This window comes from Anastrepha ludens, chromosome 4, assembly GCF_028408465.1.
Source record: "Anastrepha ludens isolate Willacy chromosome 4, idAnaLude1.1, whole genome shotgun sequence".
Lineage (NCBI taxonomy): Eukaryota > Metazoa > Arthropoda > Insecta > Diptera > Tephritidae > Anastrepha > Anastrepha ludens.
Genome location: NC_071500.1, coordinates 49,061,663 through 49,084,347, shown reverse-complemented (window position 1 = coordinate 49,084,347; position 22,685 = coordinate 49,061,663). Strand labels below are relative to the sequence as shown.

At 37.2% G+C, this 22,685-nt stretch overlaps 1 protein-coding gene across 1 annotated transcript in view; it reads left to right on the top strand.

Moving 5' to 3' along the window:
- Positions 1-22,685, top strand: part of LOC128861822 (connectin-like) — a 24,167-nt gene extending 1,482 nt beyond the window's left edge. The window contains exon 2 of the mRNA XM_054100197.1: positions 21,721-22,685. Coding sequence (XP_053956172.1) covers positions 21,721-22,685 — 965 coding nt within the window. The remainder of the gene's footprint in view (positions 1-21,720) is intronic.

Sequence of the window (22,685 nt, the reverse complement as noted above, 5' to 3'; positions counted from 1 at the left end):
CCAACAGCCGCCATGATGTAAGGTTTGTTCTCTAGAGAGCCCTCTATTGTTCGGATTACCTCGTGAAGGGCTGTCTCCGTAGATTTGCCTTTAAGGTACGCATGTTGAGCAGTTGTTATACCAGAGCTGTCGAAAGAGCTTCTGAGATGTATATCCCAAAGCCTTTCAAAGGATTTTAACAGGAAAGGCGAAAGACTGATTGGCCTATAGTCCGTCGCTGATTCATATCCCCTCCTACCTATTTTTGGAATGAATACAACCTTGAATAGTTTTCAACTATCTGGCATATAACCTAAGATTATACACGATTTAAAAATTTCCTTTAACCATGGTAGAATACAGTCCAAGGTTTCCTGTAATATCTTTGGAAAGATCCCATCTCGCCCCGGAGATTTAAAAGGTGAAAAAATTTAATTGCCCATGCAACTTTCTGCTTTGTGATTATTTCTTTTGCATGATGCTGAGGATTCTATTGACTCCGCCTGATATTTCCCCCTAGTTTCGTGAGTGCTGCACCCCGGAAAATGCGTGTTTAGCAGAAGTTCTATCGATTCTTCTGTCGTATCAGTCCAAGTACCATCAGGCTTCTTGACCGAAGAAGAAATTAAGCTAAGCTGAACAGAATCCCTGGTGGATTCGATTGACGAACAAAGTTCCCTCTAGCTCTCTTTCTTGGCGACCCTAATTGCCTTATTATACTGTCTCCGACTCTCTCTCTGTACAATTCCCAATTTCCTGTCGAATAGCTGAGGTTAACCGTTGATCTAGATTTAGTTTTAAAAGCTCACTGCTCCATCAAGGAGGGTGAGTTTTTTTTGCTAAACTTTATGGGGCATGTCGTTTTGTTGGCCCTCCTATCCTTTTATTTACTACGTTTTTGAACCTCTTCCAGTTGGTTCTTAGTGAATTTCAATGCGGTAACGGTGGAGACGCTCCAATTGTCTAATCTTACAGAGCTGTTTTCAGACAATAGAGTAACATCGATCACTTCCCCTCATCCCCTGAACTATTCCCTACTGGGAAAGGTGAAAGTGGGGGTGTTACATACGGACAAGTTAGTATTAATTATGAAATCATAAAGAGACTCACTTCGTTCGTTTGTTTCGGAGATTCCCCATAACGCGTGCCTCGCATTGACATCGCATCCAAGAAGCAGAGGTTTTTTTGAGTATTCATGCACAAATTTACGAGCCTCCTCAGGTGGTGCTGGTCTATCATGTGCCATGTAATATATATAGAGGCAAAAGTTATGCCGACTCCGTCAGTGGCTTCCACCTCAACAGCCGTCACATCCTGTGAACTATTTTTAGTCTAGTTTTTTACATGTTCTGGATTACCTTCAATCCGTTTATAGTAGATATCATAGCTTTTTCCAGTTAAGCTGTAACCTGTTAGTTTAAGCTTTCGATGGGGTTTCCAAAATTCTACTCCTTAGTATTTAATAAATAGTACCCACTTTGAACTATTTCGAGAGCTTATATTGAATACCCTATCTTAACATTATTAACCCCTTCCGGTAAAATGACGAGTCTGGCTCGTATCGGTCAATATATATTTCTGTAAAGGAAAAACGCTTGTATTAACTATATACATATATCTTATTAAAGTTTTGCTCTGAGTATTTCTTATTTTTACCGTTTTTAATGTCATTTAACAATATGTAAAACTGTATATTAATTAAGAATACGTAAGAATTTTAAAATAAAACAAATTTTTTAAAATGGTTATTTCATGCACTTTTTTTTCATTATTAAATCATACCGGAAGGGGTTAACATTTGTACACAATCATTCGGTGCATATATATTATATACAGATGTACATACATACTTGCACCTGTAACTTACACAGCCTTTATTTGCCATGTTGCAATTGTGTTAATAGAGGTTTTTACTCTCGTAATAAATGTTATTGCTATTCATTTTGCATGTATACTTTTAAAGTAAAATTTGAAGATTTTCGTCAAAACTACACCTTGAGGGTATTGAATGGAAGCCTTTGATATATCAGAAAATGTTTATCGATATATTTTGATGCATTTTTGTTATTTACTTTTTTTGCAGTTTCATTGAATACTGGTATCACTCTCTGATGCATATATAATGTTTATTAATGGAAATTCAGAGAGTGATTTTGGCTAAAATCCTTTCAGTAAGCTACAAACTTTCGTTATAACTGTTGCATGCACTTCATGCTCATACAGGTACATGCATACAAGCAGCCTTATTTGCGATGCGTCCGTGTAGCTCCAAAGGCTGACACCGAAAACTGCATCAAACATTTATTTTTAAATTCGAAAGTTGTGTTTATGGTTCTCTTTACTACATTCATATTTCCCGTAATAAACTACTAAAATATGAACAAGAGTGCACCCTGGGGAGGCGGGCACAACAAGTAAAGTACTACGATATAAACTAGCATCAATCATATATGTAGTAAAACTATATACCACATCCATACATATGTGTATAGGTATATACATAAATGTGTCCATATCCATATCTATGTGGCAGGTATGCATATAATATTCTGCTTGTTAGTTGACCAGAAGTGAACAGCAAACCCTAAAAACAGTTATCTTTGCGAGGCTTTTCAAAGATAAAAATAATATTCATGTCGACATTGTTGAATACATCCCAAAGGCCAATGTTGGTTATTGCCGCTGGCCATATAAATAGACAACTACAGCAGCATGCAAATAAAATTTTGTAACAAGATAACTGGGGTGGCATTTCAATGGCCACGGTACTGTAATGTGCTGGGGTAGAGTAGAATTTCGGAACGCTTTGAAAATACGTTTCTACAATGAGCCGATAGGCGATTATGACAGTTTTTTCATTCTTTTTAGTGAAACATTTACCATTTGCTGCCTTTCAAAGTGTCCAACTTGGCAATGGCAAAAAAAGCTGGTGTTGAGCGCATCACAGAGCGGGTGGTTGTTGCTAAAGTCAAAATGTGTCCCTATTGTGTACACCCAGCTAGCATGAATGACAAGTCGACAAATTAGCTTGAAATGTTGTTGTAACACGCTCGGAAAGTGTGAATGCTTTAGTAGTCCAGTGGGCATTGTTCCGTTTTCTTATTTCATTTTCCAAACTAGTTAAACTCTTAATCTTTTATTTGTAATATTTTATTTTAGATTGTGCTTGTGACATGAGGACGTTATCGGCGAATACCGCTAAGCACAACTTTTTTTCTAAGGCGTTTTTCAATAGGTGCGCTTCAACTTTTTTCTGATAGAGAGGGCGAACGACGCAATATTTTTTATTTTTCGCTTGTCATTTGTAAACTTCATTAGTATACATTTCATCATGGAACGCTACACACTTAAGCAACGCGTAAAAGTTATTCAGGCTTATTATGAAAACGGGCGTTCAATTCAAAATGCATATCGCGCACTTCATCTTCAGTTAGGACGCACATTTTCACCTCAGTGAATTCGTCAATAAGCAGAATTTCCGCATTTGGGCGAAAGATAATCCAAGAGAGATTGCCGAAAAACCAATGTACCCACAAAGAGTGAATGTTTGGTGCGGTTTACATGCCGGCGGCGTAATTGGCCCATATTTTTTCGTTGACGAGAACGATCGCCACGTTACTGTGAATGGAAATCGATACCGCGACATGATAAACGATTATTTTTGGCCGCAATTGAATGGTATGGACTTAGACGACATGTGGTTTCAACAGGGCGGGGCCACAAGCCACACAGCACACGCTACAATTGGTTTGTTGAAGAGTAAGTTCGATGAGCGCATTATTTCCAGAAATGGACCGGTCGAATGGCCGCCGCGCTCGTGTGATTTGACGCCTCTAGACTATTTTCTTTGGGGTTATGTGAAGTCATTGGTCTACAGTAACAAGCCGGGGACGATTTGTGAGCTCAGAGCCAATATTGAACGCGAAATTTCTCGAATTTCGGCCGATTTATGCAAAAGAGTGGTCGAAAATTGGATTCAACGATTGGACTTCGTAAAACGTGCACGCGGTGGTCATGCAAAAGAAATCGAATTTCATACTTAAATGTATATGTTCAAACTCGATAATAAAAAAAATTAGTTAAAAAGTCGAACCGTTTTTGTTTTATTCAAAAAAAAAGTTGAAGCGCTCTTACTGAAAAACGCTTTACATACACCTTTTATTTTATTTTCTATGTCGTCCTATATACTTGTACTTGTGCCGAATTGTTATGCCCGAAACGGAACTGTATCACGGTACTACTTTTATCGAATTGTAAAATAGGTTTTTTTAAATGCTTTAAAATCTGAAATTAAAGAGATTGTTTGATATGAGGCCCCGATGTGTAGATTTTTATCTGGCTTAGGTAATATTGTCACCCAGCAGCCCATACATTTAGAAGAAATTTGAGACGTATCAATTACTTAAAATTAATTAAAACGATACCGTAGCTTTGGTAGAAATCGCCTTGACCGTTGTTTTAATACTTCTGCCGTGATTAGGTTAATGTCTGAACATTTTTTTGTATCATATTTAAGTATTTTTATTTACCAAATAACGGTAAACCTCCGAGTGCATTTCTGCCATGATAAAGCTTCTCATTAAAAAACCATCTGCCGTTCCGAGATGCGTATAGCGTAAAATTGTGAGTCCGCCATTTCTGTAAAAACACGAAGACGCACAACACAAATAGGAGCAGGAGCTTGGCCCAATAGGCAATACAGGTCAATTATACACACACACATATATATATATTTTTTTTGTGAATTCCTGACTAATTTTGGTTCCATTCTTCAAATATCGCCTTTTTAAGATCAGCTTTGTTATAGATGCCATATTTTCACATGGGCTCTTGACTCCAAAATGATACATTGGATATGTGCCATGATGATTAGACAGATCATCAGCTAAGCCTCCCCCATTAATCCAAAATCTATATTTAACCCTAGGTCTGAATTCATAATCTCAGCCCGCGACGAATGGGAACTGGGAGAACCTTGTGCCGATCCCAGAAGGCGCGAATAGTTCACAGAAAGTTCGAAAGCAAATACTAGAGCCGAAATGGGGGTCTATGGTCCAGACACGAACATCTCCGAACCAATGGGCAAATAGCCTATTGTCTTTTAGGTTGAAATTCAAGCAATTTTAAGCTGTGCGAGAATAAATCTTGTGAAAGGCAATAAGGGTACACACGTAACTATATACTCTATACAGCTAAGGGGTCCCGGTGGTCTAGGGGGTACTTTCTGGAATTTTTGTTTACACAATAAAAAAATGAAAAACGATATTTAAATTTTTTTGGCTTTTTATTTAAATTTTTTAGGCTTTATTTCTTTTACATACAAAAATGAAAATTTTTTAATTTAAATAATTTTAAAAATTGCGCTGAATTTGATCCTTTTGGTTCTTCTATTTATCTGAAACACAAAAACCCAGAAAAACTTTAACCAGTATGACTCCAGCTATGTGCCGTACTAAAATAGAAAAAACATTTTTTTGAAAAAAGGCGCAGTTTTGAATTTAACACTCTAAAAATTGCAATAATAATATGATTCTCGTACGGGCGATAGTCATTAATGTTGTGCACAACATATTAAAATTTCAGGCGATTCGGTTGAATAATTTTATTTTTTTGACAACTCCAGACCGAAGAAAGTAGTTTCGAGATATGTGAATGAGTTTAAAGTTTGAGCTACAGGAGCGCGGACCGCTCTCTCCCTAGTTAATGGGCGTTAGATCCTATAATATAGGGTATTTCCGCATAAAAATTTCACAGTACAGGTATCGCTCGTATAACGCGATAGTTACGTTCCAGAAGAATTGCGCGTTATGTAATTCCGCGTTATCTAAAACATAGTTTTCATATAAATTTGGGGGTTATGTTCCAATAGGTTTTTTTTTTAAATAAAATACATAAAAAATAACAGATGCACATATATTTCAACTCAATACTAAAGTTCAGACTTTCTTATACAATTAAAAACACAAAACAAAAAATTTAAAAACAAACTAAAACTAATTAAAGGTTTATTAAAAACTTTATTGTTGTTCTTCAAACTTCATATGGTAACACTGCCCTGCATCGGTTTTGCGAATAAGATGGGACCTAGTGATCCCGAAGGGAATTTTCGCGCTAAGCACGAATCCGAGTTCAAAAATTTTCCATCACGTCAGGCTTTCGAGAAAAAGGGGGTTGAAACCCTTAAAAATAGCGTATTTGGCCATTTTTCAAAAATTGTGGAGCAGAACCCTGACGTGCTACGATCTTCGTTATTGTCAGTAATTGAAGGTTGAACTTTGCTCTTTGAAATAAGCCCAAACCCAAATTGTTCGTATGCACCCTTAGAGTAGGGGGTGTACTTATGTCTAAGGGGGTAGAGAAAAAAATGAACATAGGAACTTATCTACTTATTTTTATTTTTTTATTTCTTTTTAACCCTGCAGTAGTCGCGCGGTCTACATATGTAATCCACCATTATTAAATTTTAAATTTCTTGAAAATCATGCATCGATTTCATTGGAGATTTTTGCTACTTGTAACTAACAAATAGAGAGTCACTCTCAGTGTTCCGCTGTTAATTGTCGCATGCAGTAGTGTCGCTAGAGGTTCGTGAAATTCATGGTCTACGTATGTATGCCGCGCGACCGATTACGTAAGTATTTTAAATAAGGCTTTATGCTAATAGCTAGTTATACTTTGTAAATAAAAGTGGACTTTTGGCATACTTTTTCATTTTACAATTTTGTGGAACTTTTCTGATAATATTTACATACGTATGCTACTCCGCTGAAATGACTTTGGACGAACAACTCTTGGCCTTCAGAGGGCGTTGTTCTTTTCGGCAGAATATTCCAAATAAACCTGCTAAGTATGGACTGAGAGTTTTTGCCCTTGTAGATGTTTATTACCCATACACCTATAACTTAGAAATTTACGCCGGCCAACAACCCGAAGGTCCATTTCGGTTAAGCAACGAGAGATTTGATATCGTGATGAGAATGGTGCAACCAATTTTGAATAAACATATCAATATTACTATGGACAATTAGTTTTCCTCTCTGAAAATAGCAAAGCAATGATTTGATAATGGAATTACAATGGTTGCTACCGTTCGAAAAGATAAAAGAGAAGTTCCCCGGGAATTTAGAATAGCTAGAAGCAATCCAATATGCTCCTCAAAATTTGGATTTCACCCTCCATATACTCTGCCTTCTTATGTACCAAAAGCCAACAAAGTGGTAATAGCCATGTCTACAATGCACAACTATACAGCGATTGATTCTGACACCGGAAATCAGCGAAAGCCGGAAATAATAACATACTATAATCGCACTAAAAATGGCGTTGATCTGGTTGACAAGATGTGTTCTCTTTATGACGTATCTAGGAATTCGAGAAGGTGGCCGCTGACTAAGTTCTATAATCTTGTAAACCTCAATGCTCTCAACGCATTATGCATTTACACTGCAAACAGTAACTATGAATCTGTCAAAAGGCGTGATTTTCTCATAGACTTAGCCTTGTCTTGGATGAAAGCACTGGCTCACCAAAGATTAACACTTACCACGCTACCTAGAACACTGACATTTAAAATAAAAGACTTTTTGGATCTTCCACAAGTTGTAACTCATCAAGGTCCAACGCACAATAACTACGTCGGTCGTTGCTACGATTGTGGAAGGGCCCGTTATAAAAGCACCCGTAAAGTGTGTAACGCTTGCAATAAATTCAATTGTCCTGATCATTCCAAGACTGTATGTTCGTCATATTTCGAAAACAGTTAAAACATCTCAATTATCTTCTGGTTATTTTATATATATTTTATACTTTTGTGAAGTATCTTAATTTTTTGTTAAAAAATGAAGTTTTGCTTTTTATTTATTTTATGTAAGAACAGAAAGTTTATTTATGTTATTTTTGATTAATATTAATAAATTAAACAATAACAGGAATACTTAAATCAAAAGCAATGGAAGAATTAAATATTTATCTTTTGTATTTTTAATTTTAAAATGGATTACATATGTAGACCGCGCGACCAATTACGTCAGTTTCAGGGGCGCGACTACTGTAGGGTTAAATGGAATGTTTGACTTCAGATTTGTAATCAGCGACACTAAATACCTTAGGAACACTGCACTTTTCATTATATCTTATCTTGGGTGTAGATAAGTTCCTATGTTCATTTTTTTCTCTACCCCCTTAGACATAAGTACACCCCCTACTCTAAGGGTGCATGCGAACAATTTGGGTTTGGGCTTATTTCAAAGAGCAAAGTTCAACCTTCAATTACTGACAATAACGAAGATCGTAGCACGTCAGGGTTCTGCTCCACAATTTTTGAAAAATGGCCCAATACGCTATTTTTAGGGGTTTCAACCCCCTTTTTTTTGAAAACCTGACGTGATGGAAAATTTTTGAACTCGGATTCGTGCTCAGCGCGAAAATTCCCTTCAGGAATACTAGGTTACATCTTATTCGCATCAGAAAAATTGAAATTTGCAGGGCAGTGTAATTAATCTGTTTCACTGTCTTCAAAGATCTTTGCACGTGGGCGTTTTGGGGGAGCAATAGCTTCATCAGAAGATATTTCTTCAACATAGTTTTTGCTATTGGATAAGAAACTAGTTGTGGGACCTTGTGGTTCTTCTACTGGTTTTATACAATAATTGCAAAATCTGTTATCAGTTTTTGGTGGGTGGTTTTTTTAAGCTCCTTTTCAATTTCGTAATAAGGTACTAGATTAATATCTATTCTATCTATCTAAGGCAAAAAAGGGTAATTCCCGGTTTACATTAAAAATACATTACATATTATAAATATGTGGTACGCAAATTAGTGTTACCAGATTTTATAATTATGTATTTTCCCCTTCGCGTTATATAAGCCTAAATTTCGCGTTGTACTGAAACCTAATTTTTCCAAATCGCGTTATATCGAAACCGCGTTGTATAAGACCGCGTTATACAAGGGATACCTGTATATTCTTTAGATGCTATACTTTCGAAATATCGAAAAAAAAACAAAAATCGATTTTTTGAAATTTCTCTCCTTAAGCTGCATTAAAATCGCTCGCTTCACTAGAAACAAGTGTACGGTTGCCTTAGCAACTTAACCCAACTTAGTTCAACTAATAAAATTGTACTTTGTTGGGTTTTGGGTCACTCTGTAATAAAAGGTAATGAAACTTCTGATGAGCTCGTCGATAGTATCATAGATGTTCACTATCCAAAACCGTACTGTGATATCAATTCGGCAGAAGCTAAATTCAGAGTTGGGAGTTGGGAGAATACTCAAAGAATGATCCATTAAGAAGTCACACAAGAACTCCGTCAAGACGAAAAGTTCTTTTACCTACCTACAGGCCATTGCCTATAGGGTACTGCCAAACATGCGTAAAGTATATTAGATTTCAGAAAAATTGTAGGTCACTATTATTTAAATTACCAGCTGCCAAAAATTCACACTGGGAATGAGACAAACTGTATACTCTGTTTGAAGGATGATAAAACTACAGAGAATATCTTGTGCAACTGTATTGCCTCGGCAAAGACAAGGCTGCACATTCCTCATCGAGAACAAATGGAGCTGAATGAAATCAACAATGAAAGTATTTACTCAAAGAATTTGGTTTTCAATCAATTCCTAGCTTGAGGCTGGAAATATTTAGGTAAAATAGAATCTAATGAAATACATTTAATAATAGTACTATTCAATGCGACTAGTATTAACTTCTTCTAAAACATGTAGTAGGACGCAAAATATCATTTAGGTCGAAGTGGCGGGCAATGGGCACACTACGCAGATGGTTTCTTTTCTTATGCGGAGTTTTTTCATTGCAGAAATATACTGGGTGTGCGCAATTGCTTGCGGTCGCTCTTCCGTTTTTAGAAAAAACGTTTTCAATAATTTGGTGTTTCATTTCCGAGTTTTCAAACCAGGGCACTACCGAATGGTAGTCGTGCACCATTCGGCTATGGCGGCCGCCAGAATACGTGTACAATATATAAAATTATATTTAAGAATATTTTCACTGGTATTTTCACGGACGGCGACCCTCTATATTTGCAACATCTGAACTTTGCAGGAAACTTTGGATATGTGTGGAAATGTCACAAGACATGCCAAGGTTAACTATTTCTGCAACCAGTCACTTTGCTTCCTACTCAGTCGGTTAGTGGTTTATAAGTGTGGTCTGAACTTTGCTTGATATGTATGTAAGTGCACTTACTTGCTAAATTGCAAATTGACTTTTGTACAGTAATATGAGAGTGTATATTATAGTATGTTCTCTTACACATACATAAATATACCCAAAGTGGTATGTAACATAATCAACAGGCATGCAGTTCAATTGAAGTTTACAGTTGATCTCAGAAAGTGGCAATTACAAAGTTATATTAAATTTAGATAGGGAATTGAGTGTGGCCATAATTAACACTATAAAACTATTACAATTTAATTAGTTAGGTTAAAAATATATGAAGGTTATATATGAAGCCTGCCTCAGCTGAATGAATTGCTGCGTGACTACCATTCGCAAGTGCACAGGTTCGAATCTCCATACATGAAACACTAAGTGATAGAAAAGTGTTTTCTAATAGCGGTCGCCTATCAGTAGGCAATGGCAAACCTCTGAGAGTATTTCAGGTATGCAAAAGGTTTTTATAAAAACCCATTTCCCGTTGGGAGTCGGCTTGAAACTGTACGTCGCTTCATTTGTGGAACAGCATCAAGACGCACTCCACAAATAAGAGGAGCTCGGCTAAATACCCAGTAAAGGGCCAATTATATATATACACCCTTTGTCAAAAGTATTTCCACAAAGCTGAAATTGTCACACTTTTTATTAGAGGGTCTTTGTTTATTGTTGTTAAAAAACTGTGTTGAAAAATGATGTTGAAATCTTTAGAGTATGCAAAAGTACTTAAAAAATAGTGCAATTTCGAAGAAAATGACGGCCGTTCAAAGCATTTGCAAAGCATGAAAAAGTAATTTGATTGTGTAATTAAATGCTATTGGGTTGTGGAATAAGTTCATAGCCCTTTCATATTTTCTTTTATTTTACAACGATTTGTTGACTGTTTGGCAAAGGGTAAGTACTCATTCGATAGAACTCTTTCTGCCCCAAAAAATTATTTTAATAATATTTTTGAGTTATTTAATTTTTTATTAGTTTTGAGGCCTAGAAATGGAATATCCAGGAGGCAAAAATCAACTTTTTCGGCACTTGCTTTTCATCGAGGTCAAAAAGTTGCCCAAGCAGCCCGGGACATTTGCGGCGTTTATGGAGAAGCTGTCCAAGGCGAGTCTACAGCGCGAGTTTTACGTCGATGACAAGTCCCGCTGCGGGTCTTCTGAATTCGATGAAGAGCTACGCAAATTACTTTTGAAGAAGAACGGTCGTTGGTCGTGGATTGACGGAAAAATGAACTATGATCATAAAACAATTCTGAATCACCTTCATTCAATGGGATTTACCGAAAAATTGGGAGCCTTGGTGCCCCACGAGCTCAACGAAAAAAACAAAGAGAGTTGCCTTCAACTTGCGTCTCAGCATCTCGAACGCCTTCGAACAACACGCGGTCACGAACAGAGCTTTTTTCAGCAGATCATCACGGGAGATGAGAAATGGTGCCTATACATCAATATGAAGCAAAGAAAGGAGTGGTTTGCTCCAGGAGATACGTCGAAGATGAAAGTCAAGCCGGATCTTCATCCAAAGAAGATCAGGATATGTATTTGGTGGGACTGGGTGAGCCTGGTGCACTGAGAAATGCTCGAAAATAATGCCATGGTTAAAAAGGAGCTCTCCGTTGCCCAGCTATATCGGATGAATGAGACTATTCGACTGAAAAGACCTGATCGGCATGGTCAAACTATACTCCTTCACGACAACGCCTGTCCCCGTGTTGCACAAGATTTTGCCAAATTTGGACCGAAATAACATTCGTAAATTTTGGTAACGACTTCCGCTCGACTCTCAGTGCTGGGCTCCATTGCTTTATTAATATAGTAGTAATTTTAATAATTGAATTTTTAGAAAAAATAATTTTCGCACTACCACGACAGCAACCACACTTTATCACAATACTTAGGACGGCCAGAGGCATAAAATCAAGCGCGTGCTTTAGTGTCAAATATGCTGTTGTTTTCTTCGAACTTGCACTATTTATCTTTACATAGTCTAAAGATTTCAAAAACGACAATATTTTTCAATACAGTAGTTTAAAAACCACAAACAAATGTCTTCTTATAAATAGTGTAACAATTTAAGCTTTGTGTAAATAATATTGACCAAAGACGAACGGACGAGCTTAATCTAACATACACATACCCAGTAAAGTCTGTTTATACCTTACAATATTTTTAAATTGTTTCAAAACACAATATAAATTTAAAAAGTGGTAATAATGTGAAAACATGGAAGCGAAAGGAAAACAACTGAGTGCATCAGAAAGAAAAATAGTTCTAAAATTCTGGAAAGTAAAGGCAAAGCTAAGGGGACAACGTTTTCCTCTGTTCAAGGCGCAGTAAACAATTCAAAGTAGACTGGGATTTTAATATCTGAGCCCAGGGCGTCCAAAAACACTATCGGTCCTAGGAGGACGCAGCATAATCGAATTGCACATTGTTGAAAACGTAAACCAAACATTTAACAAAGTATTTGTGCGGAGACTGCTAGAAAAGCAAAAAAGCTGGATATCAAGGTAGAGTCGCTCGAAGTAAGCTAGTATTTATTTCACTTGTGAACAAAAGAGAGCGCATTGAATTTGCTTATATTTATATAAATAAGCCTCCCGAGTTTTGGAAACAACTATTTTTTAGGCTAAAGTAAATTGTAATTGTAAAGGGTGGTTAAATTTTAAGGACCGATGTTGAATGTGAACCACACCTAAACGTCAAGTTTTTTTTTGTTTTTTGTCCTTGTTCACTCCACTCCGGAGCATAGGGCCTCGACAAGACTCAGTCGTGCGTTGGTTGCGTAAATATATTTTGCTTTCTGGCAGGGTGGGTGATTAGCCTTGTATAACCCTCCAAAACAGCTCAAAACACCTACAGAGTCGCTCGATCTCAATCCTATTGAGTATGTGGGGAATTTGTGAGAAAAACGAAGTCGACAGCGTGTAATAACAAGCAAGTAGGCTTTGCGAAGGGTTATGCGTAGGAATAGGAATGGGCGAAAATTACAACTGAGGAAACAGAGAAATTAGTAAACTCAATGTCAAATATCAGGTCAGTCCATAAGTTCGTGCGTATTTTACCCATAATTTCACTTTTGTACGATTTTTGCATACAAAAAATTATTCGCGGAATATAACGGAACTATTTATGAGTCAAAACACGTCAAGTGGGCCCCGAATTTTCCATCAAATTGCCGATTTTAAAATCAAATGCATTTTTGGATAGGGAATTTGTCACATAATAATTGCTGTGAATAGTTTTTTTTTATTTCGCTTTTTGTTTATGTTATTAACAATTGAATTTTTTTGCATGATATTCTTGTAAAATCAATATCTCAGAAACTACAATTGATAATTTGATGAAATTTATTTCGGTTACCGAAAAATGTTTACTCTACCGATTTAACGTCCAAAGACTGTGTATTTGTTGAAACAATAATTTTTAACAATAATTTTTATGAAAAATCGCAATTATTTTTGCGTTCTTCACGCTCTAAATGGACAATATTACAGTCAGATTAAGCGCATAATGCTCACCTTTAATAATCTGTAAAAAAAACTTTGTTCATCCAATCCGTTCTGGAGATATCGAATTTTTTGTCAAACTGTGTAAAGTTTTGATGCGCAGTATAGTTTGGTGTAACGCGACGAGCTTCGCAGTTGGCCTTGCATTGTCCCATGGGATCATACGTTAAACGTGTAGCAATTAAAAAAAGACATACAAAAAGATTAAGGATTCAAAAATGAGGTGTTTCATTACTAGAATTTTTATTAATAGGTCTATTTATAAGTTCGTGCGGTTTTACAACAGATGGCGTAACTTGATTATTATTCCATCGATCCACATTTCCAAACATTCATTGGAGAGCTACTGTCGTAAGGCACAAACGTCAGTATAAGTTTTTTATTTGAAGCGTAAACAACAATATTTTTACCACACTTGAAAATGTCGAATTTCGTGCCAAATAATGTGTTTTTGCGGGGAATTCTTCTTCATTATTTTAATATGAAGAAAAAAGCAGCCGAAAGTCATCGTATCTTGGTGGAAGTTTATGGTGAGCATGCTCTATCTGAGCGAACGTGCCAGAAGTGGTTTGCACGCTTTAAAAGTGGTGATTTTGGCTTGGAAGACGAAGAACGCGAGGGTGCGCCGCCAAAGTTCATGGATACCGAATTGGAGGAATTGCTCGATCAAGATCCGGCTCAAACGCAAGAAGAGGTTGCAAAAACTTTGGGAGTTGATCAATCAACCATTTCCAAACGTTTAAAAGCCATGGGAATGATCCGAAAGGTAGGCCATTGGGTGCCGTATGAATTGAAGCCAAGAGACGTTGAACGCCGTTTTATGGCATGCGAACAACTGCTTCAACGGCACAAAAGAAAGGGTTTTTTGCATCGAATTGTGACTGGCGATGAAAAGTGGGTCCATTACGACAATCCAAAACGTCGGGCAACGTATGGATACCCTGGCCATGCTTCAACATCGACGTCGGCGCAGAATATTCATGGCCTGAAGGTTATGCTGTGTATCTGGTGGGACCAGCTGGGTGTTGTGTATTATGAGCTACTGAAACCGAATGAAACGATTACGGGGGATGTCTACCGACGACAATTGATGCGTTTGAGCCGAGCACTGCGAGAAAAACGGCCGCAATACGCCGATAGACACGACAAAGTTATTTTGCAACATGACAATGCTCGGCCACATGTTGCACAAGTGGTCAAAACATACTTAGAAACGCTCAAATGGGATGTCCTACCCCACCCGCCGTATAGTCCAGACCTTGCGCCATCCGATTACTATCTCTTCCGATCGATGCAACATGGCCTGGCTGACCGGCACTTCCGTAATTACGATGAAGTCAAAAAATGGATCGATTCGTGGATTGCGGCAAAACCGACCGAATTTTTCACAAAGGGAATCCGTGAATTGCCAGAAAGATGGGAAAAAGTAGTAGTAAGCGATGGACAATATTTTGAATATTAAATTTGTAACCATTTTACGTCAATAAAGTTTCAAATTTCGAAAAAAAACCGCACGAACTTATTCATAGTCCTATTACATACATCCATATCTACATGAAAACATACAAAATTTAATTAGTAATAATAATCTCGAAACAAGATGTGTCCTCGGAGAAGATTTTACTTCGAATCTTTTTGTTACTTGCAGGTTCGAAGTGATGAAATTGCCGCGTTTTTTTTTATAGCTATTGCCTCATTGAAGCGTTTGGAATTTTTTTTTTTCATGTGCATCATGATCTTTTTGCAAAGAAAAAACAACATCTATCGATTTAAACGCACCTGTTTTTTCGTTGATGATTTCTGCTATTATCTCTTTGACATTCATATCACTTAATTTTGATATCGTTTTTTGATTGGCGGCTCACCAAGTTCCTGTAAAATATTGTTCACCTTTTCTAATTTTAGGTCATTCTGAATTTCCTGGTTTTCAAAATTAGCTTCACTATCCGAACATTCTTCTGCATCAGAAGAAACTTCAGACTCATCGTTTTCTGCTCCTTGGTCAGCACTAGAATAAATTAATCAAAATTTTCTGTCACAAATTTTGAGAACTAATTGACTTTATTTGCCTAAATAATAACTATTCAATGCACAATATATGTATATAAATATGAAGATTATACCCACTGTGGACTTGGACGTATATACGCTGCACTTTCAGTAACACTTCCATCTCTATATATCTTCATACGACATGATTTGCAAACGTATTTACCGATATATTGTTTGAATTTTACATCCCAGTGAGCGGTTATTTGGAATAAATAATGACGTACGCAATTATGACCTTTTCTACCCAACGGACTGCAACACTCATCAGGTCGAACCATTTTCATAACAATACATAATAATTTTTTTCTAACCTCAAAGCATAGACAGCATACTAGGAATCACAGCACACTGACACTAGAAGTTGCGGCGACTGTACGACTCTGCAAAGCCATGTTCATGTAAGTTCGTTTTCGTACGTAGTGCCTCGACTGACAAAAAATTCGATATCTTCAGAACGGATTGGATGAACAAAGTTTTTTTTACAGATTATTAAAGGTGAGCATTATGCGCTTAATCTGACTGTAATATTGTCCATTTAGAGCATGAAGAACGCAAAAATAATTGCGATTTTTCATAAAAATTATTGTTAAAAATTATTGTTTCAACAAATACACAGTCTTTGGACGTTAAATCGGTAGAGTAAACATTTTTCGGTAACCGAAATAAATTTCATCAAATTATCAATTGTAGTTTCTGAGATATTGATTTTACAAGAATATCATGCAAAAAAATTCAATTGTTAATAACATAAACAAAAAGCGAAATAAAAAAAAAACTATTCACAGCAATTATTATGTGACAAATTCCCTATCCAAAAATGCATTTGATTTTAAAATCGGGAATTTGATGGAAAATTCCGGGCCCACTTGACGTGGTTTGACTCTTATATTTTCTGTGATATATTGTGCATTCAACAAGTGATTTTAATCGCGGATAGAAGCACGTGTTGTTGAAAAATAAAATGGAATCTTCGAACGCGTATAAGAGGCATATTTTGAATTTTTTTTATAAAAGTGGTAAAAATGCAACAACTGCTGCTGCAGAAACAAACACTGTTCACGGAGAGGATACCGTGAGTGTAGGGACTGCGCAAAAGTGGTTTTCAAAATTCCGAAGCGGTAACTGCGACGTGGAGGATGCCCCGCGTGCTGGTCGTCCTTTAACTCCGACACCTTGCTCGAACTGATGAAAGCTGATCCAAATTTGACAGTCGATATTATAGCTCAGAAGTTAAATTCATCGCATGGAACAGTTCACAGGAACAGTTCACATATTATCTTTTTAAACAAAGGTTTCAAAGCTGGAAAAATGGGTTCCGCTTAGACTTTCCGTCGCCAACCTTCAGCAGGGAGTGAATGTGTGTTCTCAGCTGCTGCAACGGCTTGAATCCTAGAGATGGCCTCCACCCCAAGAAGAATCTCCTGTCTATTTGGTGGGATATGGCCGGTATTGTTTATTATGAACTTCTGGAACCAAACCAGACGATAACTGTTGATTATTATTTCCATCAGCTATCAAACCCGAATGAGGCACTTAACAATAATCGATCGTCTTTAGTGAATAGACGCAAAGTTTTGTTTCACCACGACAACGCAAGACCTCATACCGCAAGGGAAACATTAGGCAAGCTGAACGAGCTCGGATGGGAGCTAATGCCGCATCCACCATACTCTCCGGATATTGCACCTTCTGATTATCACCTTTTCCCTGGACTTCAATTCCATATGAGTAACAAGAACTAAAAAAGGGATATCGAAGCGTATTTTGGCTCCAAGGGCAAAAAATTTTTTGAGTAGGGAATTAAAAATTTGCCTAAACGTTGGGAAGACATTGTAAATAATGAAGGAAAATATATTATTGATTAATAAATGCTTTAAACATCTTTTTTATTAATTTTAAAACCGCCTTTAAAAAACGCACGAACTTATGGACTGACCTGATAGATTGAGTGAAGTCCGGTTTTGTTTATTATTTATAAAGCTTCTCCATATGTTTTATAACTGTACACGGACTTTCTGCTTGAAATTTTTAAATGATGCGGCAATTACCTATCTTTATGTAAATAATGAGGAATCTCGTGTTTTCCTTCTAGTTTTGTAACTTAAGAATGTAATGGAAGAATAAATAAATAAAAAATATATATAAATAATTAATCAGTTTAAAATTATTTGTAAGGTGTACACAGACTTTATGGCGCAAGCATATAAAAAGTAAAAAAAGTTAAATTCAGACCGAACTGAACTTCTTATATCAGTGCTCATTTTAGTAAAATTTTGCTTGGGCTGGCTGTTAGAAGCATCCAAAGTCATAGACAATGAGAGCTATTGTTTATTACATCAGGCGGACGAATGAAAATTAATCTTAACATAAAAAAGTAGAAGTGCTTTTTCTAAGTTAATCTCAGTAATAATTATGTCAGATCTAAATGGGGTGGGGAGCAATATGTGTACCAAATACGCACGAGTTTCATAATGTCATTATCGAGATATACGCATTTACCAAAAAGTGCGCGTCGTGCCGCCTATTTTTCTACTTTTCCCCGAATTTCATTGAGGTATCAGCGCACGGACAGATGGACACATACGAGTATATATTTATATGCCTGTATGCATATCGCACTAAAATTAAATGCAGCACGAAAGGTGACTGAGCTGATGGTGTAACAAAAGCAACACAGGAATTTGGAAATTTAACATCAAATCACAATATAGCCAAGATTTTGACGGTAGCAGCAAAATAAAATGACAGCGACATCTCAATTGGATGCCAATTCGAACGAAACGGAATAGTGACATCAAGAGCCAACAGAGCAAGAAAAAAAGAAGACAATATGATACAGAGCAGAAAAAATGTGCATGGAGCTAGTCAGACTACGAATTTCTATTCAAAACAGGATATGGCAAGCCTTACGAAGATTGTGTGGATGACAGATTGCTGAATAAATGGACGACCGGCTTCTGGTAACGGAAAAGACAATTGTCCTCTTGTATGGACATTGAATGTACATACATTTCTACTCATGTATCTGTGCTCATATACTAAATTGGAAGGTAGACGGTAAGGCTAAGCCAAACATTTTACGAGCGATTGAGGAAGCGAGCAATACATGCAACTGTGTAACTAGATTCGATGAGGAAAGGAACCATTGTACTAACTTGTTCAGAAGTGTGCAAATTGGCCACTCGTTCTCCGCCGGGGCGTGAAGGCTAATAATTGATCACGTAACCGAAACGCTTGACAGCACTGGAACGCACTAAAGAAAAGTAAAACAGGAGCAAAGTCATCGGTCAGTAGACGTTGACGAACAAGAAGTTGAACAAGAACATAATGGGGCACTATGTGTGGAATTGTAAAGCCTACAGGTTGAACGCATTGAACTCTAAGTGATGTATTTGTACATGGATTTAGCTAAATATAGTGGTACCTATAAGCAATGTACTTGTAGATAGATGCCCTTAATATATAAAGGGTGATTTTTTAGCTATTATCTTTTTAAACAGTTGGTTTAAACAGCTGACGCACGTTTCTTATTATGTTTCACTGTCAAATATCTTTAGTTTGGTCTATACTTTATTACGAGTCGACTTACAAACGAACAACGCTTGCAAAGCGTTTAATTTTATTATAAAAATGCGTGTTCTTTTAAGAAAGTTTATCGCGCGCTTCTTCCATTTTATGGTCAGTTTAATCGACCCACTGAAGCGGCTATTCGAACTATTGTGACTAAATTTAGAACCAAATTTACATTATTGGGCATCAAACCACCAACACGCTTACAAAGAGTGCGAACTGAAGAAAATATCGCAGCTGTATCGGCCAGTGTTAATGATGACCATCAATTATCGATTAGTCACTGTTCGCAGCAATTGGGCCGTAGAACATTTTGCGAAAGGACTTAGGTGTGCAACCTTTAAAATACAGCTGGTGCAAGAAGTGAAGCCGAACGACCTACGGCAACGCAGATTTTTTGGTGAATGGGCTCTTGGAAAGTTGACGATCCACGATCCACTTTTTTATCGAAAAATTGTGTTCAGCGACGATGCTCATTTTTGGACCAATGGGTACGTAAATAAACGGAATTGTCGATTTTGGAGTGAAGATCAGCCAGAAGAATTGCAAGCGCTACCAATGTATCCAGAAAAGGTCACAGTTTGGTGCGGTTTATGGGCTGGAGGTATCATTGGACTGTACTTCTTCAAAGATGCTGCGAATCGTAACGTAACTGTGAATGGTGAGCGCTAGGGTGAAATGATATCCAAATTTTTTTGCCCAAAATGCAAGAGCTTGACTTGCATGACATGTGGTTTCAGCAAGACGGTGCCACATTCCACACAGCACACGTAACAATGAACTTGTTGAGAGGCGAGTTCGGTGAACATTTTATTTCACGTTCGGGACCTGTCAATCTGTCAATTGGCCACCCAGTTCGTGCGATATAACGCCTTTAGATTATTTTTTGTGGGGCTATGTTAAAGCTCATGTCTATTCAGACAAGCCTGCTTCAATTAACGCATTGGAAGACAACATTAAAGCATTTATATGTGAGATACCGGCCGAAACATTGGAAAGAGTATGCCAAAATTGGACTAAGCGGATGGACCATTTGAAGCGCAGTCGCGGTCAACATTTGCATGAAATAATCTTCAAACATTAAATTATATGTACTGTACTATCGATTTAAAAATTACATGCATTTTTCTGATTTCTGTATGTGTTTTTTTGAAAAGCTTTCCTATAGCTCTTAAAAAATCACCCTTTAGCTTGAGTGATTGCAATTTACATAATATAACTGTGATGTAGTACATAATCTGATAAATAAATGGTCCGGTATTAGGGAGATGCACAGATTTCTCTTTACGTCTGTGAGAATATATACCAGCTCCAGTACCACAATCCATTTTACTGCCATCTGTATAGACTATTGTGTCGAAGTTGTTTAGAGATAATCCCTTATTCCATTCTTCCTTAGATGGGAAGAGAGTGGCAAAATGCCTATGGCATGTTACCGTCAGGTCGATGTAATCAGTCCTCACCGAGGTTAACTGAGTTTAAGGATTGTGAACTAAAATATATTCGTACATATTATTTTTTTTTTATTTCTAGGCTTTTGATAACTAAAATTGTAAGAAATGTTGTTTGTACCTGAAAATTATTGCTTTAACAATCCGGAAGTATTATTAGCTTACTTACCACCTGATCCAAACTATTTTTGAAAATTGGAAAATAAAATATTTATACCTTATTAAATTAATATTATTTAAAATACTTTTACATACATATATTTATGGTAATAGAGTAAAGAGATCATTTAAATTTTACATTATTTTAGGATGTGTTACCCTCCGAAGCACTTCCCTAACCTTAGTTTTCAATGGGAAATAGCGCAATAAAAATTTGTGGGACGTATTCCCCGCGAAACCCTTCTATTAGAGTATTTTTAAGTTCCACTGCGAATGATGTGGAAGTTTATATCTTACTTACATATTTACATACCTACCTGATCGCCTCGCATAGGGCCTGTCTCGTCGTTGCATACTTTGTTCAGCATTTGCGCTTTCTTGAGGTACACAAAACTCCAAGAAATGGCAGAGACAGATGGAGAATAATACTTGAGGCATATTTGCAAATATAGTGTGACAATATAAGAGTTATAAAAATAATAAAATTATTTTTCCCGCCATATGGGCGGTATTGGGTCTAGTAAGTAACATAGTCATGTCGCTTATATCGCGGTCTTGGTTCATTAAGGGCTAAAATTTCTTAAGAATTGTTGAATTTTGTACTTTTCTCATATACTTGTTAACATGTTCATGTGTATAAGGATATGTAAGTGCACATACAGCGCTTTGAAGCAAGCCCACCAATCGGTAATTCTTAGCTGTAAATCTATTAATAGACTTTCTTATTTCTCTCACATAAATGGCTAGTTTCATAAGATATTTACATACATTTTTGTAGCACGCATATAACTTACACCGCACCGCTTTCTTCTTTATTACAGAAAATAATTTCGTTTGTGATTGCCGTCTCCGATGGATATTTGAATTGAAAAATCGCACACGGTTCATGCAGCTGCGTGACATGCTCGAGGATTTCGTTTGCACATTGCATGATCCAAAAATTTCCAACTTTATTGAGCCCATACCAAACCACATTTTAGATTTATTGAATATCGGTTCTAGCTACAATGGTGAAAACTTAGGTGGCAGCAACATCGGGCGCAAGCGATTCTCCAAGTCCCGTCAAAGTGGCACCCAGCGAAAAGTGAGCGGTAGTGGCAGCAATGGACAACATTTCGAACAAATGCAACTAACAGCCGATAATGTGGAGGCTGGTGAAAGCAATGCGGCTGCTATTGCCAGCATACCCGAAAATAGCGCTCACATTTTGACGCTAAGCAAACGGTCGATTGCCGCCAAAGAAGAAGTAGTTGCAGCTGCCAGTAGCCAGTCGGAAATGTATAACGATGCAATCTTAGCCGCATCCGACATACCAATCGTCGCTACCGCCAATATAATTGGTGAAAAGAAAAAGAAATCAATATCATCGGTCAATCTACGAGATGATTACTATGACGAAACCACCGGCGTTGGTGGTAATCCTGCGCAGCAAGTAGAACTAGGCGACGGTTTGGATGCATTTAAACAAAACGCCTTGTACAATCAGCAAACCAATGATGTCATCGGCATGACCAGCTCAAACACCGAACATACAGCCAGTATTAAGCCACAGCCTTTGGGCATTAAGGTACGCCTCTTCACACTCAAACCGGAGTATTTGCCGTGTCACGATGAGCTAAGCGATCCCACAGAATTGCCACTGTCGCGCGATCTTATGGATGTACGTAGCAATCAGGCGCAGAGCAATATGTCATCCGGCGGATATGGCCTGACAATGGCTACACGGACATTTGGGGGTGTGGTGGCGTTAATTTTACGGTTCAGCAGCAGACGGCGAATCGGTTAA